Source organism: Herpailurus yagouaroundi, unplaced genomic scaffold, assembly GCF_014898765.1.
Source record: "Herpailurus yagouaroundi ecotype Mexico unplaced genomic scaffold, PumYag 77, whole genome shotgun sequence".
NCBI lineage: Eukaryota > Metazoa > Chordata > Mammalia > Carnivora > Felidae > Herpailurus > Herpailurus yagouaroundi.
Window position 1 is genome coordinate 25,274,631 of NW_024412388.1, and position 27,214 is coordinate 25,301,844.

The 27,214-nt window shown below is 53.0% G+C and overlaps 1 protein-coding gene across 1 annotated transcript; it reads left to right on the plus strand.

Moving 5' to 3' along the window:
* The first annotated feature begins 292 nt into the window (after nt 1-292).
* Nucleotides 293-26,851, plus strand: ZNF362 (zinc finger protein 362). Its single transcript, XM_040468463.1, has 8 exons — nt 293-561; nt 5,907-5,970; nt 6,159-6,405; nt 10,851-11,172; nt 11,937-12,161; nt 21,032-21,110; nt 21,222-21,380; nt 25,044-26,851. The coding sequence occupies exons 1-8, from the start codon at nt 524-526 to the stop codon at nt 25,158-25,160; spliced, it is 1,251 nt and encodes a 416-aa protein (XP_040324397.1). The 5' UTR covers nt 293-523; the 3' UTR covers nt 25,161-26,851.
* The last annotated feature ends 363 nt before the right edge of the window (nt 26,852-27,214 follow it).

The following is a 27,214-nucleotide window of genomic DNA, read 5'->3' on the forward strand; positions in this document are numbered from 1 at the left end:
CTCAAGAAAAGGTAGTCAATATTATTGTGTTTTTTCATTCTACAAAGAGTTTCTGAGACCACTCTGGGCTAGGTGCTGGAATGGCAAAGATGAATGAGCACTAGTTATACCTGTGAAGAGCTCGTGGTCTGGCAGGGAAGTCACCCAGGGAAACATATAAGCATACCAATCGGCGCTGGAGTGCTGGACCAGACCTGGGTGGTGTCCTAACTCCATTACTTGCTAGCTGTGTGACTTTGGGGAGGTTGGTCAACCTCTCTGAGCTGCAGTTTCCTCTTCTGTTAAATGCACATCTCACAGGATCATTGGGAAGATTCAGTGCCATGATGCATATGATACACTCAGCACAGTGCCTGGCACGTAGTAGGTGTTGAAATCAATAGTAGCTGCCATTTTATTATTATTGTTATTGTTATTGTTATTCCCATATACAAGGTGCTGTTGGGAACACAGAGGAAGTGACTGACTGGGGGTTCAGGGAAAGCTCCGTAGAAGAGGGAACACTTGAGCTGGGTCTTGAAGGATGAGTAGAAGTTCACCAAGTGGGAAAGGACACTCTAGGTAAGGAACCTGTGACTCCAGGTTGAAATCTGTCAATGAGGGGTTTGTTCTTTGCGGGGGGATTAAGGAATTGTTTCATCCCAACTTCAAGTGCCCTCACTGCCTCCCCCTGGATCTCCCCTGGGGGCCGTGTGCACTCCCCTTCCTGTAACAGCACCCACCTGTCTTGGCAGCTGTGGGTTCCTGCTCTGTGTCCCCGTCTGTCCATGTGTGGGACCACAGGTCTGTGTCTGTCATGTGTGTCCGAGTTTGGTGCTGTCTGCATGTTCCTGTGACCATGTTTGTCTGCGTGGGTGTCCGGAGGGCCTCCCGGGCCACGTGGTGGGGGGCGACCTGCATCCTTCCTTGGCCTCCCGCTCCAACCAAATAGCCAGGCCTCCTCGGTCACTCTCCTCCCTGGCCCGGCTCGGCCCATGCCTCTCACTTCCATTCCATTCTCCAGGGGCCTCCCGACGGGTGTCCTCCTGCTGCCCCTCTCCTGGCCTCTCCAGTCCCTTCCGCACGCAGCAGTCAGAGGGGTCTCTCTAGACCACAGATTCTGCCCCATCACCCACTGCTTCGAGTCCAGACTCCAGACCTAGGATTCAGGAATCGACCTTCTAGGTCAGGTCCTGGCTGCTGCTCCAGCCTCCTCCCCCCTCTCCCAGTCCTCGCTGGAACGCTCAGCTCTCCTCACACAGCGCTCTTGCTTCTCACCTCTGGGGGTGTGCTCAGGCTGCTGCTTCTGCCGGGAATGCTCCCCACTCCTTTGTTGCCTGGCTAACTCCCACTTATCCTTTAAGACCCAAAGCAGGCATCACCTCCACTGGGAAGTCCTCCCTGATCCTTTTTTCCATCCTGGGTCAGGTCCCTGGCTCTGGGCTGCTCATCCCTTACTTGAGGGGCAGGAGCAAGTGCTTTGCCCAAGATCACACAGCCGGTGAGTTGGAGCCGAGATTTGAATCCAGGTACATTGGGCTCTAAACAAAGCAGGCTGTTCCATGGTCCAGGTGAGGTGATCATAGCTAGGACTCGGGGAGAGGAGTGGGTGGATTTGAGGGAGAATTTGGAAATGCAGTCCCGTGGATGTGGCTTGTGGTGGATCTGAGCTGGGAGGGGAGGGCAGGGACATGTTGGGGACCTGTGTGTGTCTGTGGCAGGAGCATCTGGGCGGTCAGGGATGGCTACAGGGGGTACATGTCCTAGGGGAAGACCAAGTCTATCAGCCCATGAGACAGCAAAAGGGAGGTAGTTGGAAGGTGGGCCCGGAGCTCCAGAGGCAGGCTTGGTCTGGGGGTGCAGACTTGGGGCTTGGCTGGGTTTTCAAATCCTAGAGTGGATGGGCCACCCAGGGACGAGGTGGGCGGGAGAGAAAAGCCTGGCCTGTGGGTGGGAGCTGTGAGAGACGCTGAGATGAGGAGCCCAGGGTCACAGCACACAGCTTCACAGAGGGCTGAGGCAGCGTGAGGCCATGAAAGGTCAGCCTGGACCACGTGAAGGTCCTCGGTGGCATGTAGCTGGTCTCAGGTGAGAGTTCTCTTTGGTAGACGCTTGAGGGGTCACATGTCTGCTTCCTCCACTTAGCTTGGGGCTCCCGGATGGCAGGACTCTCCCGTTTGCCTCAGGATCCCCAGCGCTGGTCCCGGTGTGGCCCAGAGAACGTATTCAGAACAAATGGATGGACAGATGGATGGGTAGATGGGCCGGCTGCCATCAGGATGCTGTTTGCAGAAGCAGCTCTAGGTGTTTCATTCACCCACCCATCCAACTTTCTTCACCTTTTAGAGCCAGAAAAATGAAATGACAGTGTGCTTGGCCCGCTGTAAGGGTCAGGGCTCGGTGTTTCATGGCTCACAGCACAGTCTGGGCTTCTCTCTGGGGCTTGAAGCCCAGTGTGCACGTCCTGTCCGACCACCAGCAGTGTCTCCTCTGCCTGTCCCCACGGGAATGCTCAGCCGCAGCCCACCTGGCTCCTCTGCCCCTGCCCCCATCTCCTCTCCCCTGCCCTCAGGCTGCGCCCTCTGACCTCAGGCCCCTTAGCTCTGTTGCTTCCCCAGCCCAGCACACTCCCTTGATGCCTTCTCCCCGCCAGCATCCCAGCCCATCCCCTCAGTGGGCATTCCGTACCCCCACTACCTCCCCTCTCCAGCTCTCTTTTTGGTGCCTGAAGGTGGCTGCTCATGGACCCGAACCTGCCTTGAACTTTCAGACCTCCATGCCTCTGCTCAAGCTGTGGCCCCTGCTGGGAATGCCTTTCTGCTGTCCACCTATTGTAAACACACACCTGACCAGTCTTTCTCCTGCTTAAAACCCCTCCCTTAAGACAAGGTCTGAGCGCCTTGGCCCAGCCCTAGCCACCCTCCCCACTCGCCTCTTGCGACGGCTTGCCAGGTCATGTAGGTCCCAGGGCTGCAGAGGTGGATACCCACCTCACAGGCTTTCTGGGAGGCTCACACGAGATACTCCTGAAGTGCTCCTAGCAGTGTTCCTGACACTCAGTAGGAGCTCAGCAAATGCCCCCCCCCCACCCCTGCCTGCCTTCCCTGCATCTGACACACAGTAGGTATACACCAGGGCAAGGGTCACAGACTGAATCACTAAATTACTTAAGACCAGCCAGAGGAGGATGAGGAGAAATTAGGAAGAGACTGCGGGGATCAGATTAAGTGGCCCAGGTCAGACCCCTCCCTTCTGTGGGCCTGTGCCAAGCCAGGGCGAGGGGCCATCCCTGCCTGGCCAGGAGCCAGACAAGTAGCAGAGAGGATGCTCTATTCCGGCCATGGGATCCTAGGCCAGCCACCTTCTTCCCCATACCTCCCTAGCCAGGGAGGGGCTTTGGGAAACCTGAACTTGGCATTGAGCTGAAGAGAAGGAGGAAATGCCAAGGAACAGCTGGTGCGGTAGGCAGAGCCCTGGGCCGGGGTGGGGCAGGGCAGGAATGAGGCAGAGCAGCCTGCTTCACCCCATTTCACAGATGAGGAGAACTGAGGCTCTGAGAGCCAGTGCCCAACCTGGCGGTGCAGTGCTGCCTCCGTCCTTGTGGCCTGGAGCAAAGTGCTTCCCTCTGTGAAATGGGGATGAGACTGTTCCCTGCTTCCTTGGGCTCTGAGGAGAAGGCCTGTGGGTACAGAAGAGCTTTGTCAACCGTCGAACTGTATGTGGCTGTCTTGAGTTCCGATTATTATTCCTTCATGTATTCGTTCCGTCATACAACTCCTGTTGTTGGTCACCTCTAGGCCTGGCTGCTGGGGATGCTGAGATGAGTGAGACAGGTGTATCCAGTTCTCGGCTCCCCTTCCCCCGCCCCAGCCTGGAGCCTCCTCTCCCAGGCTCTTCAGCTCAGTTCCCTTCACGTTTTCCCTGGTGGACAACAGCTGGGAGGGACAGCTTCTGGATGTGTGGGTGCCTGCCCCCGGGCTGTGCCCATTGTATCGTAAGACAGGGCATATTCACAAGCCTGCAGTCAGGATGCCTTGTCTTTCCCTTGAACAGCTAAGGGACTAATCAGCTGGACTTTGGAGTCAGGCAGATTAGAGGGGGAATCTCAGCTCTACTTACTTGCTGTGTGACCTTGACTAAGTCACTCCACCTCTCTGAACTTTGTTTCAATTGTAAGATGGGGATGATGAGAATACCTGCCTTTCAGTGTCAGTGGGCCTGGCACAGGGTAGACACTTGGTAAATGGCAGCCTCCTCACTGTTACTGTGTTGAGGTCTTTCTGAGAAAGGGATCTGGAACAGTCAGGGAGAACTCCAGGCAGGAAGTGCGTCTTGTTCTGGGCTGTGAGGGAAAGGGCAGCTTGGTGTCTGCGGATAGAGGGAGCAGGAGGGCCCTTAGAGGGCAGGGGCCGACCCAGCCACCCTAGAGGAGGGTACTATGACCTTCAGCCTGGCCAGGCTCAGACCCTACCCAGCCCCCAGGCTGGGAGTGAAAGGGCAAAGGTGGTTCTGGGTAGGCCACTTGCATGAGTATTTGCTCAACCAAGGACTGGGGGGGGGGGGGGGGGTTGCAAAGCGAACTCCCCAGAGGAAAGGGCTTGAGCAAATCCACTTTCTAGTTTGACTCTGGTACTCTAGCCTGTGGTCTTGGACAGGTCCCTTCCCCTCTCTCCAAGCCTCAGTTTCTTCACCTATAAAATGGGGTAATAATACCTCCTGTGCCTATTTCTCAAGTAAAGATTACAAGGATAATTTATGTAAAAGATCTTTCTTAAAGTGTTGAGATTAGATTGTGTTGAGAATTTTCTCCTAAACCCCTCTGCCTGCCATTCTAGTAGGGGCTCCTCAGGCTTCTAAGACCAGGAGATGAGGTGGAAGGCATTTCGTTTTGGCCTTGATGGTCAAATAGTCATTTAAACAGCAATACCAGTAGGTATTTAGTTAGTAATTACTGTAGGAGCAAGATAAATAAGAGAATTTTGATAGGGAGTAAGGCCTAATGGAAAACTCCGTTCAGCACGGTCCCTGTAAGTCACTTCTTGACTTACTCTAGGGTTGCAGGAAGACTTGAACCCTCTGGAAGAGTAAGATAGCTCTGAAGGCCCATCCTTCACACTGCTCTGGGTGAAAGGCCTAATTGCACAGCCTGCCAAGGAAATTGCCAGAAGTGAGGGCCACCAGATAGGCTGTCACATACTTCTACTGAAGAGCCCCCAACTGCCCTAGCCACCAGCCTCCTCAAGCCCCTCCTTAAGCACAGCGTGCGGACACGTCCTTGTAGGTAAAGTGTTGCACGTGCCCGTGCTTGCTTCTTGAAGATAACTTTCCAGAGGTACAATTTCATGGGTCAAAGGGCAGTAATCCTGTGGGTCTCTGTAAACCATCTTGCCAAATTGCCCTTCAGAAAGGCTGTATCTGATGACCCAGGATGCCCCCCATGTTCCGATGAGGCTGTCTGCACTCAAAGGGGCAGGGGTCAGAAGGGCAGGGATCAGGGTTGGGCGGTTGCCTCCGTTCTGTGGCCATTTACGAAGTTGCCCCAAGACTCCCCAGTGTGTCTCTGTCTGGTGGGGTGTGGAATCAGTCCATGGGTTCACGCGGGGGGGGGGGGGCTCTGCAGCTTCAGGCCCTTCTGGGGAATGGGGATCGGTTTGTGGGCATCGGGGTGATGGGGGACCTGGGAGCATAGCTGGCCTGTCTCTGACTTTTGCCCTCTGGGGCCCACGGAGGGAGACACTGAATTCCTGACTTCTCAGCCTGGAGATGTGGTTGCCCGGGCCTGGTAAGGGGCCTGCCCTGCTGCAGGGTGAGGGCCCTGCAGAGGTGGGGGTCCCAGACGTGGGGCCAGACTTGAGTGGGTATAGCTGATGGGAGCTCGCCCCAGGCGGCTGGGGAGGGTCCCTGTGACAGTCGCTCTCTCCCCGCAGGATGGCCGAGCCTCGATTTAACAACCCCTACTTCTGGCCCCCTCCTCCCACCATGCCCAGCCAGGTAAGACTGAGCGAGCATCGCCCTCCGGCCGCCCTCCCCCTCTTGGAGCTGCTCTGCTTTGCCCCGGGCTTCGGCCCGGCCCACGGGGCTCGGGGCTCAGGGCTCGCGGCTCGCGGGGGACCGGCGGCCCGGGGAAGGGGCCCGGCGCGGCCCCAACCCCCTCAGTGCCTCTCCTCTCCCGCCCGCAGCTGGACAACCTGGTCCTGATTAACAAGATCAAGGAGCAGCTGATGGCGGAGAAGATCCGGCCGCCTCACCTGCCGCCCACGTCGGCTTCGTCGCAGCAGCCGCTGCTGGTGCCGCCGGCGCCGGCCGAGAGCAGCCAAGCCGTCATGTCGCTGCCCAAGCTGCAGCAGGTGCCGGGGCTGCACCCGCAGGCCGTGCCGCAGCCCGACGTGGCGCTGCACGCGCGGCCGGCCACCAGCACCGTCACAGGTACGGCGGCCCGGGAGTGGGCGGGGCCGGCGAGGACGGGGCGGGGCGGAGGGAGCCCGCCTTCCCCAGGCCCCGGCCAGTCTGGGAGGACAACCCTCCCCTCCCCGCCCCAGCCTTCCCCCGCCCCACCCCACGCGTGACATTGACAGGACGGGGGCGGGTCAGTGCCAGATAACTTAGGGAATCCAGAGGAGAACCTTGACCAGACCCGCTGTGGGTGAGGGGGAAGGGTTTATATGCAGGGAAAGGTTGGCTGTTGATGAGGGAAGCGAAGCAGGAAGAGGGAACAGCACGTGCTAAGCGGGTATGTGTGTAGAAAGCAAGCGTAGGATGGGTGGAAGGGCCAGATGATGATGATGGTGACTACACTCACAATATGGCAGCTGACTCCAGTTGAGCACCAGCGTGTAGCCAGCAGTGTGCCTTTATTACTCCCAGCAGTCCTGTGAGGTGGGTAGTGCTAGTTTTAGGTTGAACAGTCGACCATTTTTGACTTCTAAGACCGCACTTTCGTGTGCACCCTAACCTCTCCATTTAACGGATGAGGAAGGTGAGCCAGAGTTGCACAGTCAGTAGGAGGCAGACACAGGCGGTGTGGGTCCAGAGCCCATGTGGGTTCTAGAGTCCATTGGCTCTAGCTGGTCCTGCTGACACTAGAGAGGAAGCCGACCAGATGTGAAGGGCCTTGTGGGCCACCCCTGCAGTTTGGGCTTTACCCTCCGTCAGTGGGGAGCCATGAAAGATTTGTCAGTAGGGGAGGGAGATGCTCAGAGTTGGGTTGGAAAGCTGAGTCTGGCTGCGAGGTGGGGACTGGCTTGGTGAGAGGGCAGGAGGCAGGGAGATCTATAGGAGAGGGTGGTGGCCTGGACCAGGCAGTGACAGTGGGGATGGAGAGAAGGGGACAGATCTGAGACACGTCGAGGGAAATGGACAGGACTCGATGCTAGACTGGACATAGGGGTGAGGAGCAGGAAGAAGTGAGGGGGCATCCCAGGCACCGCCAGGGAAGTGGGATCACAGGAGGGGGTGGGGGAAAGAGGTGAGCTCAGTGTTGAGTAGGTTGGGGCTGGGGTGCTGGGGGCATCCTGAGGCATTGTCACGCCTGGGTCATCAGGCCATCAGGCTGGGTCTGCCTGATGCCTCCCTCAGAGCCTGGTGGACAGGCTTTCTCCGGAGGCCACAGCAGCCAGGCCTTTGTTCCTCCCCTGGCTCACCCCTACCAACGGCCGGGTGCCTCCCTCCTCATTCCCCCCTCCTCTCAGACGCCCAGGAATTATGGGGCCCAGTGAGCCTCCCTGAGGCCCCAGTGACACTCTGCGCATTCCCCCCTTATTATGACTTTATTAAATTTATTTTTCTCATTATAAAAGTAATATTAAAAAAGTAATATAAGCATATTAAAAGAAATTTGGAAAAAAGAAAAACTAAGGGAAAAAACCCACTCATAATCCCAGCTCCTAACCCAGCCGCTTAGAGAGCCCTTTGGTTCATTTCCTTCCTTTTCCATCTTTTTTGTTTATTTTTTAATATGTGTGCGTATTTTGCTGAGCTTGTAGTAGGGCTGTACCCATGACTTTAACTTGCTGTCATAAGCATTCTATCATAAGCATATTTAATGCTTTTTTTTTAATTATAAAGGTAATGCATAGTCCTTACAGAAAATTGAGAACTCGCAGACAACCTGAAAGGAGAAAAAATTAGTCCTAGTCCTACCACTGTTAGCATTTTCATATGTTTTCTCTATAATTTATTTTGTTTTATCCTTTAATCACAGATGTAAAAAATGGATGAATTCACCAGGTAAAAAAATCAAATAATATAGAAGCAGCTAGATAAAGTATGGAAATGTCCTTTTGCCAGAAAAGTATTCTTCCTCCCTAGAGTGAGCCATCTTTTATACACAAATTGAGTTGGATGTGTCTTCTCAGATCTCTTCCTGTACGTTTACACACACATATGTATTGTCTATTACATACATATGAGGTTTAGGTGTGTGTGCTTTTAAACAGATGGGTTCATACTGTCTATGATTTGCTTTTTCACCTGACAACGGCACATTCGGGCATTCTGTCTCCGTCACTGCACAGCATCTTTCTTCTTTTTGTGGCTTCCCAGTCCTTCACAGTGAGGATGGACCACATCTCTTTACACAGCCCCTGCTGAGGACAAACAGGTTGTGTCCAGTTTTCTCTGAGCAGAATTTTATATGGAAGGTCCCTGTACACAGATGTTTGTGTACAAACATCATCATGGGCAAATATTTCCTTGCGGGCAATTTCTAGAAGTTGTGCACATTAGGGGCGCCTTGGTGGCTCAGTCAGTTAAGCGTCCGACTTTGGCTCAGATCATGATCTCACGGTTTGTGAGTTCAAGCCCCGCGTCGGGCTCTGTGCTGACCGCTCAGAGCCTGGAGTCTGCTTCAGATTCTGTGTCTCCCTCTCTCTCTGCCTCTCCCCCATGCAAGCTGTGTCTCTGTCTGTCTCTCAAAACTGAATAAATGTTAAACATTTTTTTTAAAAAGTTGGGTACACTGACACATCAATGGCTTGTGCGAAACAGCCCTCCACTGAGGGTGATAGATGTATCCTTCCACTGCCAGTGGGTGACACAAACATGTGTCCGTCTCTGGAGCTTACCTTTTTCAATGCATAGATTTTTGGTTTCTTTTTTATTTCTTCAATTTTTTATTTTTTAAAAGTCTTTATTTTTGAGAGAGAGAAAGAGAGCATGCACACAAGCAGGGGAGGGGCAGAAAGAGAGGGAGAGACAGAATCCGAAGCAGGCTCTAGTCTCTGAGCTATCAGCGCAGAGCCTGACTTAGGGCTTGAACTCACAAACTGTGAGATCATAACCTGAGCCAAAGTCAGACACTTAACTGACTGAGCCACCCAGGTGCTCCTGGTTTCTTTTTATTTATTTTATTTTATTTTATTTTTTTTTCAACGTTTATTTATTTTTGGGACAGAGAGAGACAGAGCATGAACGGGGGAGGGGCAGAGAGAGAGGGAGACACAGAATCGGAAACAGGCTCCAGGCTCCGAGCCATCAGCCCAGAGCCTGACGCGGGGCTCGAACTCCCGGACCGCGAGATCGTGACCTGGCTGAAGTCGGACGCTTAACCGACTGCGCCACCCTGGCGCCCCTCCTGGTTTCTTTTTAAAAGAAGCAATGTTTTAGTCATGCAATAGATACTATTTTCATCTTTTGTCTGTTTAACCTGATATTGTAATGTTTCTAGTCCCCCCCCTTTTTTTCAGTGTTTATTTATTTTTGAGAGAGAGAGACAGAGTGACAAAGTGCAAGCGGGAGAGGGGCAGAGAGAGCGGGAGACACAACATCCCAAGCAGGCTCCAGGCTCTGAGCAGCCAGCACAGAGCCCGATGCTGGGGCTCGAACTCACAAACCTTGAGATCACGACCTGAGCTGAAGTCGGATGCTCAACCGACTGAGCAACTCAGGCGCCCCTGTAGTCCCCTCCTTTTTAAAAGAATAACTTTTATTAACAAAAGTTTATTTTATTTTTTTTCCTTTTCCCTTTTTTAAAAGTTTTTTTTTTTTAAGTAATCTCTACACCCAGTGTGGGGCTTAAACCCACAACCCCCAGATCAAGAGTTGCACACTCCAACTAAGCCAGCCAGGCGCTCCTATATATATATCACAGAAGTTTCTTCAAAAGTTCATTGTCAAAGAATCAAAGTATAGCTAAGTAAAAAAAAAACAAAACAAAACAAAAAAAACACATTAAAAAAAAAATTACTCCTAATTGCATTATCCACATCACTTTTGGTACATCTTCTCCTACTTAGTTTTTCTGTGCATACATAGGCCATTTTGTTGTTTGTTTTGTGTGTATATTTTGTTTTACAAACATAACCTCTTTTTATTTTTACTTATTTATTTATTTTTAATGTTTATTTATTTTTGAGAGAGACAGAGCTTGAGCGGGGGAGGGGCAGAGAGAGAGGGAGGCACAGAATCCGAAGCAGGCTCCAGGCTCCGAGCTGTCAGCACAGAGCCCAACACAGGGCTTGAACTCATAGACCACGAGATCATGACCTGAGCCAAAGTCGGACGCTCAACTGACTGAGCCACCCAGGTGCCCCATAATAACCTCCTTTTTAATGGACACTTAATGTTCAGTAGAGAAAACTGACCACAATTTATTGACCCCTTCCCTAATGTTACACATTTCAGTTCCTCCTGCTTTTTGCTATTGCACATAACACAGTAGTGAACATCTGTGTGCTTGGTTTTTTTCTGCAGTTTGAAGTATTTCCAAAGTGCCTCTGTTACCAACCCAGTTTAGTCCTTAGGTATCTAAGGCATCCTACACACACACACACACACAGCCTCTCATTTAGTTCCCCCGGGGGTGATTTACGAAGAGAAGTGGGGGGGTGCTTAGAAAGGCCTCTGCAGCTGCCCCCACCCCATGTCTTCCACAGGTCTGGGGCTCTCCTCCCGGACCCCGGCTGTGAGCACGTCCGAGTCGAGTGCAGGCACGGGGACCAGCACCCCGTCCACGCCCACCACCACCAGCCAGAGCCGCCTCATCGCCTCGTCCCCCACCCTCATCTCAGGGATCACCAGCCCCCCCCTCCTGGACTCCATCAAGACAATCCAGGGCCATGGCCTGCTTGGCCCCCCCAAGTCCGAGCGCGGCCGCAAAAAGATCAAGGCGGAGAACCCAGGGGGGCCGCCCGTCCTCGTAGTCCCCTACCCCATCCTGGCCTCGGGCGAGACTGCCAAGGAGGGCAAGACATACAGGTGGGGGTCTTGGTGGGAGGGGGTCCACGTGGGCGTGGGGTGGAGGCTCACACCAAGGGCTGCCCTAGGAGCCCAGCAGCTGGGGCTGGAAAGAGGGACTGCAGAGGCTGAGGGTAGGGGCCAGGTCTAGAGGAGCGGGGTCTCCTGGTGAGCCCCACCCGCAGCCCATTCACAGGCAGGCTGGGGCTATCCCGCCATGCATATGCGGGGTTGCCAGAGGCCAACCTCACCACAGCCTGGTGTCGTGGGAGTCCTGTTCTTCCTCCCTTCAAGCTCTCGACCCTCAAGTTGGAATCATCTGGGGAGCACTCAGAAAATGCCAATCCCAGGGCAGCACCTCCAGAAATTTTGATATAATTGGTTAGAGGGCGGACATGCAGAGGGCCAGTGAGCCCCTCTTGAAAGCTCCCCAGATGATTCTGATGTGCAGCTGGGAGGAGGACTTCTTACTCCCAAAGTTAGGGCATGTGGCCCCGGGCACACCTTCCCGGGATTGCCAGGCCTGTCTTCCCTGGGAAATGGAAACCGTTTCCCCCACTGCTGGGAATGGGCCCCTGGGGGAAGAGCCTTTGCCTCCAGATTGGAGGGTGTCCAGGCTGGGAGCCTGTACCCCTGGGCTCCTCACAAGGAAGCTCTGTGCCCAGGTGCAAGGTCTGGGTGCTGTGGAAGGTGCCCTGAGCAGTATACTGGCAGAGGGCAGGGGCGGGGCGGGGGTGGTGGCGGTGGCCGTCTTCCCAGGTGTGAACGTGCCTCTTACCCCACAGGTGTAAGGTGTGCCCGCTGACCTTTTTCACCAAGTCTGAGATGCAAATTCACTCCAAGTCACACACCGAGGCCAAGCCCCACAAGTGCCCGCACTGCTCCAAGTCCTTTGCCAACGCCTCCTACCTGGCCCAGCACCTGCGCATCCACCTGGGCGTCAAGCCCTACCACTGCTCCTACTGTGATAAGTCCTTCCGACAGCTCTCCCACCTCCAGCAGCACACCAGGTGAGTGGCCCGCCTGGTGCTGCACCCCCTGCAGCCGATTTCAGCTCAGCACCTGCGCCGGGTGCATGGACCTGGTGCAGGAGGGGCAAGGACCTTCTCTAGGTGCCCACTGCCCCGAGGGTCAAGACCAAACTCCTTTACTTGGCATTTGAAGCCTTTGGTGATATGACCTCTGTGGACCTCACTGGCTTCTGCTGTCACTACTATGCCACCCTTCCCACTGTGTCTCATCTGCTATGTCCTTTGCCTGAAACACCCTCCCCCATCTTTATCCTTTTTCTCTGGCCTCTCCTAGCCATCTCTCAGTCCAGCCTCTCCACGCCCCGACAGGCCCTACGCATCCCCATCACGGTAGCGATAGGCTGTCTCGTCCTTGCCGGCTTCTTTTCCCAACTTCCAAATATATTGATGGCTCTTGAAGGCAAGGGCTTGGTCCCGTCCATCCCCATATCCCCAGTGTGTGGCACGTAATAAGCATCTGGGCATTTGTTTAATATTTGTGGAATAAATAGAACTGTCTTTTATAGGTCATGTGATTCATCCATTTGACAAGTATTTGCAGAGCCTCTACCATAAGACAGACATGATTCTAGGTTCTGGGAGCGCAGCAATGAACAAAACAGACAAAACTCCCTGTCCTTATAGGCGTACAGTCTAGTCGAGCATGTCAGAGAGAGATTCAGAAATACAAATGCTTTCAGGGAAGACAAGTTTTTGCAGGGGAGTACAGACATCAGAAAGACTGACTATCCACCCGCCAAATAAAAACACCATAGGTGTTTAGAGAAACAAACCAAAGGTTACCAAGATTGCAGTTCATCTCTTCAGAGGGGAAGAAACACAGAGGTTTTCTCTCCCCTGGTGATAGCATCTGTGAGCATTGCTATGCGTTGGCCGCTATCTGCTTTGTAAAAGTCAGGGGTAATGTTTTTGTGTGGAGCTTGTAACTTGCAGGAAGTGCTCAAATGTTGTCTCTTTTGAGGACTGATGCTAGACAGAGAGACCCTAGTTTTTATTTTTAGGTTAAACTGTTGTTCTTTTTGTGATTTATTCATACGCATCCATTGCCTTTGTGTGCTTTATCGCGGGGCACAGAGTGCTTTGTCTGTTCCTTGGACTCGGAGGCATAATGTGTAGGTTTGATGGTAGGAAACACATGGCAGAGTGTCAGTAGGACAAGGCATCCGTGGTTTCTCCCGGTCCTGCGCCTCCTGAGGCATAAGGATCTGACCACAGAACTTTCTCTCCGCAGGTTTCTGATTTTTTGTCATTACTTTGATTATTTTTTAAAGTTTGGCCAGTTTTCTGGACACAGGCATGTGTAATGAGGTATTGATGAAGAAAGAAAGTCCTGCTGGCTAGAGCATACAATACTAAGGTTTGAGAGCTAACTTCCGTCAGATTTCACAAAACCCCTGGGTCCTCCTTTTAATCTGTGTGTGAAAAAATTCCTCATGATATTATTTAAGATCAGTAACCTGGAAGGATCCAGTTCACCTGTTGGGTTGTGCCTGTACAGCCTGTGATGGAAAGGGTACCTTGTTTTTGGAGACCCCTCCCCCCCGCAACCCAGTGCGTTGGCGTTTCGGGCTGGCAGGAGTAACTTCATGTGTCACCTTGAAGGCTGGGGTTCCATAAGCCAGGGAGCAGATCTGGTCCAGTTTCCTGGAGCCTTAGGGAGCCCACATTCCCACATGTGAAGGACAGTCCTTGTGTTTTACTATCAGGCTTATAGTAATCTAATACTATAATGAAATGAAATTTGTCTTCAAATGTGACATTTCTGGCATGGTGGTGGTTACAAATTTGATTTACCCAATTATATCCTGTTGGGAAGGAGGACAGATTCTTACTGGCCCTATTTACCAAACTAATGGTCACGAAGAGCAAATGGTCTCAAATTGTTGGCAGTTGGTCGGAGCAGGGTTTTTTTTTTTTTTTTTTTTTTTTAATATTTATTTATTTTTGAGAGAGAGAAGGAGACAGAGTGTGAGTGGGGGAAAGGCAGAGAGAGAGGGAGACACAGAATCCAAAGCAGGCTCCAGGTTCTGAGCTATCTGCACAGAGCCCGACGTGGGGCCCGAACTCAAAAACCGTGAGATCGTGACCCGAGCTGAAGTCGGTCGTTTAACTGACTGGGCCACCCAGACACCCCGGTCTGAGTATTTTATTCCTTGTTCAAAGACAGCTTAAATTGAGGATTAGAGGTAGATCAAAGAAGAAATGGGTTTTCTCATATGCCCTTTAGGAAATAGAAATTAACCCCAACTAAATCACTTTCATTCCGTCCAAAGTCATAATTCCTGTTCTGCTGATCTCGGGTGGTTAGTCTGCTTTGCCAACTTGCCTACTTCTGGAGTGAAGACTCTGGGACCCTGGCTTGGCCTCACACAGTGTCTGCTCGAGGTGATGGTGTCCGTTTGGAAGCTGTGCCCCTTCATCTGTTCTCTGGAGCATAAAGAACTAAGTGCGTGTGCTGTAGTCCTCTACTGAGCCCGTAATCTCTTGATGTCTTCTTCAGAAGACTCAACTTCAGACCTGAAGCAGAGGTCTTTTGGCAGGTGTGAGGGGGACATCAGATCTGTTGCTGAGACCAAATGACTCTGGTCCATTTATTGCAACAATCAACAATGTCAGAGTGGAGGAGAGTGTAGTCTTTTATTACGATATATTGCATGATCAATATTTAAGATTAAGAACAGATTTTAGGTAGCAAGGGCATTGACCCATCTTCAGACTCTTTTATCTCATAAGACGTGTTGTAACTGTCACTAATTGTTAAGTGTAGTTAGTTAAATGTAGAACAAAATCTTTTTTTTTTTTAATTCAAGTTGTTAACATACAGTGGAGTATTGTTTTCAGGATTAGAACCTAGTGATTCGTCACTTACATATAACACCTAGTGCTCATAAGGACATGTCTTTTTGATTTTTATTGTACGTGAAAATAAGTTACTGTTTTTTGATCTCCATTTTAAAAAGTGCCCAAATGTATATATTTATATTATATAGCATATATAATTCTGTATGATATACTATATAATTGTATAAGTTCATATTATCACACATATAAAATGAATATAAGTGTATAATACATTTTCTGTATGTATATACACACATAAAATATAAAATTAATGCAGGGAGATTGGCCATCTCTTTTTTTGATTTGCCAGCTGCCTTACACTAATATCTTCATAGGACAGCCCTCGCTCTAGTGTTTGGCTAATTAAAAATACAGAAAATGCAAAACACTCAATCATTTGGAGCATCCCCTCTTTTAGTAAAGCAAAGAAGGAACTCTTTGGTGTTGCCTGGTGGCCATCTGGAAAGTCCAAGAGCGTTTGGGTGTAAAAGATACTTTGATAACATTATTCTGATTGGGGGCCTGGATTCGAGAAGGCTAGGGCACAAGGTGGGCAGCCTAGGTAAGGTATGAGCATTGGTTTGGTAGTAATGGGGCACCTGGGTGGCTCAGTCGGTTGAGCGTCTGACTTCAGCTCAGGTCATGATCTCTCAGTCTGTGAGTTCGAGCCCCGGTTCGGGCTCTGTGCTGGCAGGTCAGAGCCTAGAGCCTGCTTCGGATTCTGTGTCTCCCTCTCTCTCTGCTCCTCCCCTGCTCACGCTCTGTCTCTCCCTCTCAAAAATAAATAACATTCAAAAACCAATTTTTTTTAAATGGGGCGCCTGAATGGCTCAGTAGGTTGGGCGTCTGACTTCGGCTCAGGTCATGATCTCACGGTTTGTGAGTTGGAGCCCCGCATCAGGCTCTGTGCTGACAGCTCAGAGCCTGGAGCCTGCTTCGGATTCTGTGTCTCCCTCTCTCTCTGCCCCTCCCCCACTCATGCTTTGTCTGTCTCTCTCTCAAAAATAAACTTAAAAAAAAAAAAAAAAGAAACACAGTAGCAAGTAGTGATAATTAGGAGGAATCCTAGTTTTTTCAGAAGTAAACCTTTGTTTTAAAATACTCATCAAGACTTGACCAAAAAAGCAACAAAAATTTCACAGGCCTTTGAAGGCGGGGATTTTGCTGATGTTCCTTATCCAGGGATTGCTATCCATTCCCAAGGACACACATTTTTTTTTTTCCTCGAGTGATTTGAGTGCATAATGGTGGGAAACCAAACAAGCAATAGAAGAGGGTCCTATTAACATTAGAGACAAATTGTTAGTCATTAGACAGTGACACATATAATTAAACCGATGTGTCCTCACCCAGTGACAAAGAGGTGGGTGTCCCGAATACAAGTTCCAGAATCCGTTAGACAAACAAACAAACAAAGAGCTAAACACAAAGAAGCAACCAGATTCCAGGTTCCTTGTTTCCTGCCGTTCCACAGAGACTCTTTCCTGCTTTTTGCCCCTCCGTAGAAAACCAGACAGTCAAGGCACATAATCAAATCCATCTTCCAAGGGTGATGCCAGTAATGAGGGGAATAAAAGAAGGTCACGTCCAAGGCTGAACCAGCCCTGGTTACGTAATAGAAATAGAGTTAGAAACAGGTTGAGCAAGATGACTCTGGTTATGGAGAAAGATGTGCCTGGAAGCATTCTGGGGGGCAACGTGGTTTCGATGTGCTGAAGCACTTTGGTGGGGCTTTCCTCCGTGAAAGGAAGACAAAACAAGTAAGGAAACGCAGGTAGCTGGCAGAGTGTTCCAGAAGTCCAGAGTTCAGGGGTGGCCCCGTAAATAATAAAAACCACATGTATTTCAAAAGAAAGTCAGCAGAACTTTGCAGAGAGTCTGGTCAGCGTAGAAAAATGGCATCTGCCACACCTGTGACAGCAGTTAGCACGAGTGCGAGGTCATGTACCTGCAGCCTTACGAGGCAAAAGTCGGGGATCGCACCCGTTTTGTGAGTGGGTAGGTGAGGTCTAGGAAGAGGCTCGAGTGACCGGATGCGTTTATCTATTCAGGCTGCAGACCGGTTTGCATTTGTTTTCTCAGCTATGTGACGTTTGTGTGCGTGTGCCGGGGTAGGCGTACTGGTGGCAGGGGTAGGCGTCATTCCGTTTTTCTCGAGTCTGATGATCGTAACGGTAGTCAAATTCTACCCACAACTAGCCTGTGTCCAGGACGCCCGTGTGCCTGGCCCCGAGGCGGGTGTTTCCATACGAAGTCCTCCTGTAGTGTGAAGCTGTGTTTCTAAAGAAGAGGTAGCGAATCTGAAAAGTGGCACGGAGAGTGAGTCATCTCAAGGAAGGTTAACTTGGGCTGACCCTACCGTTGTGTTAGTTCCAAAGCATTCACCCGGCTGAAGTCGTTCAGTGTAATTTATTACCTGGGAAATAAAAGAAAAAATGAGAACTGATGAATTGTCCATAATTTTATTTAAACATTGAATAAATTCTCCTTCTTGGTTTGTATAACCTGTTTATCTTAAATAGAAAGTATCTCATGAACACCCTTCGAAGAAGTCACTGAATCCTTATGGTCATTACAATCCGTATTATTATCGCCATTTTCGGACTGAGGAAACTGGGTTGAGGGAGGCAAAGTCACTTGCCCAAGGTCACTGTGCTACGAGGAGGCAGAAGTGAGATTTGAGCCCAGATCCCCCAGGAGCCCGTGCGTCACAGGGAGGAAGGGGCTGCGGAAGAAGCTCCTATGGGTGGAGGTGCCAGCTACCGCAGGGCGAGTCTTCGGGGCCCCAGGGTGGGGGGCTGCGGCGGTCCAGGGGCACTGATTTCAGCTCGGCCCCCCTGCGCTGCCTGTGGTCCGCACATGTGAGCGCATGTGGGGAGCGGGCTGGGTGCTCCCCTACAGAGGAGATGCCCTGCGGAGACAGGAGTCTGATGTTGGAACTGAGCAGGGGTGGAGTCGGGGGAGGTGTTCCCGGCAGGGGCGGCAGCATGAGCACAGGCTCAGAGGCTTGCTGGGGGGGTGGGGGGGGGGCGGTGTCTTCATGTGCGTAGCTCACTGGAAAGTTGGAAAGACTCCCTTCCAGGGAGAGCAGTGGTGGAGGGGGAGGCTTTAGAAACCAAGGCCTTGAATGCTGGGTCACAGGGTTTGGACTCTGTCCTGGAAAAGGGGGAGACAGTGGAGGTCGCCAGGCAGGACCATGACGAGGTCAGATCCCTGCGCTGCTGCTGTGGCGGAGGCCAGGAGGGGAGAGGCTGCTGCTGGGAGTCCAGGGAGGAGGCCAGGCAGCTGTGGTACTGGGACTAGGAGGCTACAGGGGGCTTTCCGTCTCCAGAGGGCTTGGCTGGGGCCCTGAGGAAGGACCTTTGGAGGGTGCAGTCAGTCAACAAATACTTGCATCCTATATCTGAGGATGGACGTCATTGGCTATGTTGAGCATATTACTGTTGCCAGTGACCGACATCAGAGAGAAAACCCTCTTTGATTCAGTCCCTGCCTATGTACAGGGTCCTCTTGGCTGGGCCCTGGGGTGATGCTGGTGAACAAGCCCAGGGGAGCCCTTGTCCTCAGGAGGCAGCCCGGGAAACAGTGACTAGGCAGTGACAAAATACACATTGCTTGGGGGTGGGCTGCAGGGCCCAGGCCTGCTGTGGGGGCTCAGGGAAGGCCGCCCAATCGGGGGCTTTTACGCTGAGAACAGGAGTGTGGGTTTTCACCGGGTATTAGCTGGGGAAGAGTGTGCCCGGAAGAGGGGGCAGCCTGGATAAAGGGAGGAGCTTGGAGTCTAGTGGGGTCAGGGAGGCTGGTGGGGCCAGAGGCTGGGGGCAGGGGAGAGGAGCGGTGGGAGGCAAGGACTCTGGGGTGAGCCCTGGAGGGGTTAAGACAAAATCAGCACATGCCCTGGGGTCCCTTAGTCCCCTCTGCCACCTGACCCCAACTGAATGAATTCCCCAGCCCTGGAGGGGGTGAGGGGAGGATGGAATGGAGGGGTTGTGTCAGTCTAGATGGCCATTAAGGTCCTTCCATTGTGGGGACAGGGTGCCATGGTTGGAATGATGTCTCCAGATACATGACATCCAGAAATGTGCAGGTAGAATGGGGTTCTCAAAATCAGGCCAACCCAGCTCCACTTGGCAGGTTTCTGTGCAGCCTGTGAGCTGGCTCTGGCCTTGGCATCTGAGCCTGGGCCCTGTGCTTGCCCTCCTCCCTGTTGCATAGAGGAGATGGTGGGGGGGGGGGGGGGGGGGGGGGGGGGGGGGGCGGGGTGTGGCCCCTGTACTGAGGATGCATCCGGATCACAGGTTTGGTGGGCAGAATCATTAGTCAGACAAGGTTGCCGGGTGAGAAATGGATCTTGGACCAGGATGTAGGGTGCATAGGAGCAGGGAGGTGAGGCCAGAGCACACGATGAAGGGCCTTGAATGACACACTAAGGAATCTGGACTCTTACCGTGTTCACGGTGGGCAGCCAATGTCTTCCTGATGGTGGGGAATGTTGTTTATTCAAGCCTATCCAGCATGGGGCCTGCTGGGACAGGGACCTTAGTTTGATGAGTTTGTTGATGGGCAGAGCAAGCCGCCTCGGTGAGGTGGCCTGGGGCATTAGGGACACCGTGTGGCCAGGGCTGGGTTCTCCCTTCCCTTGATGCTTGGTGGCAAATTAGGCAAACAGCGTTCAGGACGGCCAGCATTTCACGGCCCACCTACTTGGCGGAGAGGATTTGCCAGAACAGGTGACTGAAGACAAGCTCAGGCTGATCGCGGAGGGCTTGCACGGAAGATGGGGCTCTGGGGCATCTGCGCACCTGTCCGGGCCCACCTCCGTCCTCACCTGGGCCCCCTGGGCTGTCAGGCAGGCACGAGCAGCACCACTGACCTGAACAGAAAATCCAGCCGTCCACCTTTGAGTCATCACTCTGGAGTCACCTGCTCAGTGAGGCCCACCCTGACCTCGTGGTTTAAAACTGAATCCCCACCCCCCGGCATCCGTGCTCCACCCCCCCCCCCGCCCCACCTTATTCTCTGTCTTCTCACAGCACTTATTACCTTCTATGTGGGATTTACTTACTTATTTCATGTTTGTTGTTTGTTTCCATGAGGCAGTGGTTTTTTGCCTGTTTTGTTCATTCTAAGTACCAAGCGTGGTGCCTGGCACAGGGCTACCCAGCATAATGAATGTTGAGTGAATGAATGAATGAATGAATGAATGATGGTAATACTGGCAAGTGTTGACTGAGTGCGGACTTTGTGCCAACACTTGGCCAAACCCCTTAACACGTATTATCTAACATAATCTTCACAAAGTGACGTGAGGTCATATTTTTATGCTCATTTTGCAGATGAGGAAACCGAGGCTCAGTGATTTTTCCCAGGGTCGCCCAGCTAGTAGCTGGTGCAGCCAGGATGAGAACCCAGGAGTGGGAGGGGACAGAGGGCTCACAGGAAGGACAGAGAGGGCTGAACTGCCGGGCCTCCCCGTCCTGCATTCTCTCAGTAGCTGGGGTGACCAGGTAGCCATCCCAGACATGAATCTGATGTGGGGACAGGGCAGGGGACAGAAGTTGGGAGCCAGTCAGAGACATTTCCTTCTGAAGGCAAGAGGCAGAGTGGACAGGCACGTTCCTGGCAAAGCTGTGGATCTGTGTTCTTTCAGTGGTGGTCTGTAGGTGGGTTTTTAAGAAGAGAGGCGCAGAAAGCAGTCAACGCGGGCCCCTGAGGCTGGGGGGCTGGGCCGGGTGTCTGAGTGGGTGCTGGCGGTGGGCGGGGTTCAGCAGGGAGCTGTGGGGAGCAGGAGGGCTCTGGTTACAGACCGGCAATGGGAGGCCAGAGAAGGAAGGAGAAGGGGGTACCTGTGAAGTCCCTGGCCCTTGCCTGGGGCTCTCTGGGGAGTGTATGGAGTGGAGACAGGGCGGCTTGGGAGTCAGATATATGGTGCAGGCCATCCAAGGGCCTGGGGGGCCGGAGCCGGCCCACGGTATCTGTCAGGGACTCCACCTCACTGCCCATTGCAGAATCCACACAGGCGACAGACCCTACAAGTGCCCACATCCTGGCTGCGAAAAGGCTTTCACTCAGCTCTCCAACCTCCAGGTGAGTGCCCGCCTGCCCCTTGCCTGCCTGGCCCCCTGCAAAGGGAGCCCAAGCCGGGGTGGGGCTGGGGGGAGCCCCGGCTGGCCCCTGACCCCTCTGTGCTCCCCACAGTCTCACCAGCGCCAGCACAACAAGGACAAGCCCTACAAGTGTCCCAACTGCTACCGGGCCTACTCGGACTCCGCGTCCCTGCAGATCCACCTCTCCGCCCACGCCATCAAGCACGCCAAGGCCTACTGCTGCAGCATGTGCGGGCGGGCCTACACCTCGGTGAGTGCCTGGGGTCCTCGGGGGACCTCTTCCTCTCCCGTGGCCTCAGCCATCTTGATTCTCCCCACTTTGCAGACAAGGAAACCGAGGCCCAGAGAGGGGAAGCGACTCCCCGAGATCACGATGAGTGGCAGAGCCAGGGTTTCGGCTCCCCAGTTCTGTTTCTGGCTGCCCTGGGCCGAGCCTCCAGCCTCTTGGCGGCCTGTAGCCGCCTGGTTTCCTCCAGGCCCCGGAACACTGAAGGCAGTGGTGGGGGGCCAGGCACCCTGCTCTCCAGAGCCAGAGCCGGGCAAGGGCCTTCCCCGCTGGGCAAGCTACAACCCCCATCGTGGCCACAAGAGGGCGCAGTGGCTCGGCCCAGAGCTTCCTCATCTCCGGAAAGGCCTGAGCAGTACCAGAAAGGTCATCTCATCCGACCCTCTGTCCCTGGGTGGGAATTTCCCTAAGCGAGGGCCTTTCAGCAAGAAGAGGGAGGCTGGGCAAATCACCTGAGTGTGTGTGCGTCTCCAGCTAATCAGATATGCTGGTTAATAGACCCCCTTGCAAATCCAGACAGAGATCACTGAGCCTCAATTTCCTCATCTGTAAAATGACGAGGTAACAGTTCTCAACTCACAGGGCTGTTGGCCAGCAGAGCCAGTGCCTAATAAACATCCGCTAATACAATGATTTATTCTCTCAGTGTTTACTGAACACTTGTGCCAGGCTATTTGGAGTCAGGATGAATCAAACAGACATATTCTCTGCCCCCAGGGAGATTGGACTCTACTGCTGGAGACAGATATTAAACAAGTAACCAACAAATAAATATGGAATGACAAATTATGGTAATTGCTGTAAGCAGGGTTTCTCGTCCTCGGTGCACGTTAACATTTGGGCAGGGTACCTTTGTGCTCGGGGACTGTTTCGTGCATTGTAGGATGTTAGATAACATCCTTGGCCTCTGTGCACTAGCTGTCCCTCCCCAGGCTGTGACAACCCAAAATGCCAGACGTTGCCAAATGTCCTGGGGCAGGCGGTGAAGTCACCTCTGCCTGGGAACCACTGGTCTGAAGGAAACATAGGTTGATAAAGCAGCAGGGAGGCTAGAATGGAATTGAGAAAGGGACGTAGGTCTGGGTAGGTCAGGGGAGGGGGTAACATTTCAATGAAGCCTTGAAGGGTAAGGAGGGTGAGAAACTTCGAAGCAGGAGCACACCCTGAGGTGGAACAAGCCTGGCAGGTTCCAGGAACTGAAAGAGGATTAGGTCACACGGGGCTGTGGGGCCTTGTTAGGGAGTTTGGATATTTGCCAGGTAGAATGGGAAGCCACTGGGGGGAGGGGACTGTCCGGGAGGATATTTTTGAGAGGTCACTGACTGGAGGGGGCACACGGCGGGTGGTGAGGAGTATGGCAGGTGCCAGCCAGGCCTGTGGTTGCTGAGCACTGGGTTCATGACACTGCTCCCTCCCTGGAGTTCAAAGGGCAGAGGAGAGTTGAAAGACAGAGGGCAAAACCTGCAGGGAAAGGGCCCCAAGGGGAGAGGCAGGGCACCCCAGAGACCTAGGAGCCCCACTCAGCCGGCTGACCGTCAGCTGGTGTCGGCCTCAAGTTCTGGACACCCACCTCCTCACATCTGCTCCCAGGGGAGGGACCACAGGTGTCCATGAGTGAGATTCTAGATGGAGTCTGTCTGAATTCTGGGGGCAGTGGGGGTGTCCCAGCTCACCTGTCTTGCGGTGACTGGACTCTCTAGAACTGGGCCTGACTGGACTCTCTAGAACAAGAATAATTACCTTTATTTTAAATTTATTTTTAAGTAAAGTATAGTTGTCATGATATTTTTTTAAGTAGGCTCCATGCCCAATGTGGGGCTTGAACTCGGGACCCTGAGATCAAGAGTCACATGCTTTACTGTCTGGGCTAGTCAGGTACCCTGACATCTTTTTTTTTTTTTTTTAATGTTTATTTTATTTTTTTGAGAGCGAGAGAGAGAGCGCGTGTGAGAGTGCACATGCAAGCGAGCAGGGGAGGGGCAGAGACAGAGAGAGAGAGAGAGAGAGAGGGAGAGAGAGAGAGAATCCTTAGCAGGCTCCGTGCTGTCAGCACAGAGCCTGACTCGGGGCTCAAATTCATGAAGTGTGAGATCACGACCTGAGCCGAGATCAAGAGTTGGACGCTTAACCGACTGAGCCACCCAGGCGCCCCAGTGACATACCTTTAAAAAAAAAACCCAAAAAACATTTTAATGGATTGAATTTTAAACTACTTTAATACATAAAAGAAATATTTTAGAAGAGTGAACCCCCACGTTCCCATTAGCCCCCAGAACCATCAACCAATCTTGGCTCATCCATATCCCTATTTTCTGTCCCTATAATGTCTCTGTAGACATTATGTTGTTTCATCTGAAAATTTTCACTCTGTCTCTAAACAGCAGGACTCCTCTTTTTTAACATGTCCACGGTATCTTTACCATTTCCTTAAGTCCTTGGTACCATCAGCTACCCGGTCAGCGTTCACATTTTCTGTCTCCTGAATTAGGCCAGCATTTTGTTTACTTCCAATTTGATTTTGTAATCAAGATCCAAGGAAGATCCCTACATTGTACCCTGTCAATATATCTTTTAGTCTGTTGATCCCCACCCTGTGCCCCTGCCCCCACCCGGGTCGTTTTTTTCTTTGCAGTGTATTCACTGAAGAGTAGTTTCCTAGTTTGCGTGCTGCTGAGGCTTTCCCTCTGGTGGTGTTGATAGCCTGTTGCCACCACATTTGAGGGCTTCCTCTACATGACTGATTCTGAGCAAGGTGATGTTTGAGACCGGGGGACTCTGTCCTGTGGGGCGAGTGGTGGCTCACCAGGTATTCCCACTTCCTTCCACCTGAGTGTGAGGGCCTCCGGGCCTGCAGGTGAGCCCGCGGGTCCCCTCACGCGCCCAGTTGTGGGTGCCTCAGGTCAGACTCAGCAGAGCCGTGGGGACAGTCAGGGGACGAGCCGAGCATGCCCAGTTTGTGCTTCCCCAAGTCACCGGTCCTATCAGGTCCGGCTTCTTCCCAAGGGAGGATTGCGTGGGGGGGGGGGGGGGGGTGGCAGAGGCTGGGGCTCCCACCACCGCCTGGAATCCAGAGTAGAGACTGGGGGAGGAACAGTCCCCTTGACCCTTACCGCGTGCTGGGAGCTCTATCTGCCATAGCGACCCTTTGAGGTGGTTCCTTCAAGAGGAGGCTTGGACATACGAGATGACGTATCTGAGGTTCCACTGCTACGAGGTGGCAGGACCCAGCTCAGACCAAGGCCTCCTGCTTCTCCCTCGCTGGAGCACCGGCCAGATGGGGGCGGCTGTGCTCGATCCCCCAGGCAGGCTGAGGTGCAGCCAGTTGGCCTGGCCCTCGGGAGGTCCAGGTGGGCACTTCTGAGGGACGAGCCTGGTGCGTGCCAGCTCTCCAGCTGGCATGCTGTGGGCTCACAGTCTGGTAAATGGGCCAGCACCCACGCGTGGCGGCAATGCAGCATCATTGCTAGAACCGATGCTCGCTGCCCACCTGATGGCCTAGAGCCGGGCTGCTCGCCACCAGCTGGCCCACCTACCACGGAGCCCTCCCGTGGCCACTTGTGGGAACTGCAGCCTCCCCTGCGTGTCTTGCCAAGGGTTGCATGTTCTGAATCTCACCCCTGCCCACAGGAGACCTACCTGATGAAGCACATGTCCAAACACACGGTGGTGGAGCACCTGGTGAGCCATCACTCGCCCCAGAGGACGGAGTCCCCCGGCATCCCGGTGCGAATTTCCCTCATCTGAGCCGACCCAAGGCGCCGCCCCACCCTGCCCACTGGCAGACACAGACCCAGGCAGCACCAGGCCCCAGCTTCCTCCAGGGGCCCTCCAGGAACAGCCGAGCTCTCTCATGACCTTCCTGACCTTCCAGAAAGCCTGGGCTGCAGAAGCCCTGCCCGGTCCAGCTCCGGGGGCGGCCAGGCCAACTGCAAGATTCTGGACTGTTTTGGTGGCATCCAAAGACGATCTCAGAGCACTTTGAACCTCTCTGTTGGGTTTCTTTTTGTTCCCCACCCTCCACTTGCTTCACTGTTTTTGTTTTTAAGTTTGTTTTGGAAATAACAAAAAAGATATTTATTGGCCAAGAAGTTGGTGCTGCTAAGACCGAGAAATGAAAAGAATCGGACAGATGGACACAGAGAACCAGAGGGCAGCGTGGGACCTTCTCTTGCCACAGCCTCAGGTCTTGAGGGAAGGCTCAGGCCTGGGTTTCTGGACTGCAAAGGGGACCCCCCCCCCAGGTGGGAGGGGACAGGAAGCATCTGGAGTGAGCCACTCACCCCTAGGTGCCCAGCTCCAACCTCTCGGGCTACACCCCGGGCATTACTGAGCAGAGGGATGAGGCAGCTCCTGGGGCTGCCTGGGCTTCAGGAGGCAAAACAGGAGAGGGGCTGGGAGATCCACAGGACCAAAGGGTGCAGCGTTGGGCTGGGCTGGGCACAGGCCCAGGGAAATGGGGTGAGGGTGGGCTGGGTAAGACCTGGCCCTCCACTGCCCTGAAGACCACCCCAGTCTACCTCGGTGCTGGCCAGGAAACCTATTGGCTACCTCTCCCACCATCCCAGACTGTGGGCAGGGGGGTGGGGAGGGAGTGGGCCTAGGCTTAGGACCCCCCCTCCAGAATTTCCTCCAGATGGGGCAGTGCCCAGGGAGGGGTTATGTGTCTTCCCTGTCATGAAGGGGGGAATCCCCAGTCCAGGCCCTAGGCCCCTCGGCAGGGAAGGGATCCTCGGGGAGGAGGGTCCCAGGAGCAGACCCTGCCCTCAGCCCCCACAGACACACCCCGATCTGAAAGCCATGCGTGTCCATGTATATAGGAACTATGTACAGAGCCCGGAGAAGCCCCCCTTCATCCCCCGGGGAAAAAAAAAAAAAAAACTAGACAGAAACTCATCTATATATTCTGTATCTGGAGTTCCGTTTTGAATATTAACTGTGTTATTTTTATACACTTTTTAAGCCTTAACTCGCCATTGATTTACCAGTTTAACGTTTCCTGGGGTTTTTTTTCCCATGGGGTTCTCTGCCCCAGCCCCCAACCCCTTTGTTTGACTTGCGTCGTCGGATACTCAGTATTGTAGCTTTTTGTCCGCATGTTACTACCCTGTAAATACGCTGTTATACATACTGTTAACACCCCATTTGCTTTTTTCTATGGGACCTCCAGGCCACCATATCTAGAACTAGTTACCTTATTAAAAAAGAGAAAACAGTCTGTCGGCTTCTCAGTCTGCATCTTGGTGGCAGGGAGGTGAGGGCAGGTGCCCCTCAATGCTTCAGGAAACAGGTTTGCATTCTATTTAAGAGAAGGGGTCGGGAGCAAAATAAAAATCCAGTGTGGGGGAAGACACTACATGGGGCGAGAGACCAAGAATCCCAAACCCTCTGCTCTTTGTATTTCTCTGTTGTGAAGAATAAACTGTACCTGCACCTGGGTGGCGGTGGTGTCTCGCGTGCTCCGTGCGAGGGCGGGGCTGGGGGGCACTTTTCCATTGCTCCTCTCCCCTCCCCCGCCCCCCAGACTTGGGGAAGGAGGGAAATGGCCCCTTCCCGTGGGCTGGCCTCACCCCAGCTGCTGAGCCAAGTGCTCGGTGCCTGGCACCCTATGGCCCCCTATGAAGGAGGCAGAAAACCAAGAGGGGTTTTTTTTTCGTTTCTGTTTCGTTGTTGTTGTTTTTGCCGAGGATCATGCTGTAATTAAGTGGCAGGAACACACGTCTCACCCAGGTTTGTCTCATTCTGAATGAAGCTTTTTTGGATGTATGGGGTCCAGTGGGGTTCACAGCCCCCGCTCCCAG

Coding starts and splice junctions, on each gene's coding strand:
- ZNF362 (XM_040468463.1), top strand. CDS start 524: ATGAGTAGAAGTTCACCAAGTGGGAAAGGACACTCTAG. Junction 6,406..10,850: donor GGCCACCAGCACCGTCACAG/GTACGGCGGCCC, acceptor TGTCTTCCACAG/GTCTGGGGCTCTCCTCCCGG. Junction 21,111..21,221: donor CTCAGCTCTCCAACCTCCAG/GTGAGTGCCCGC, acceptor TGCTCCCCACAG/TCTCACCAGCGCCAGCACAA.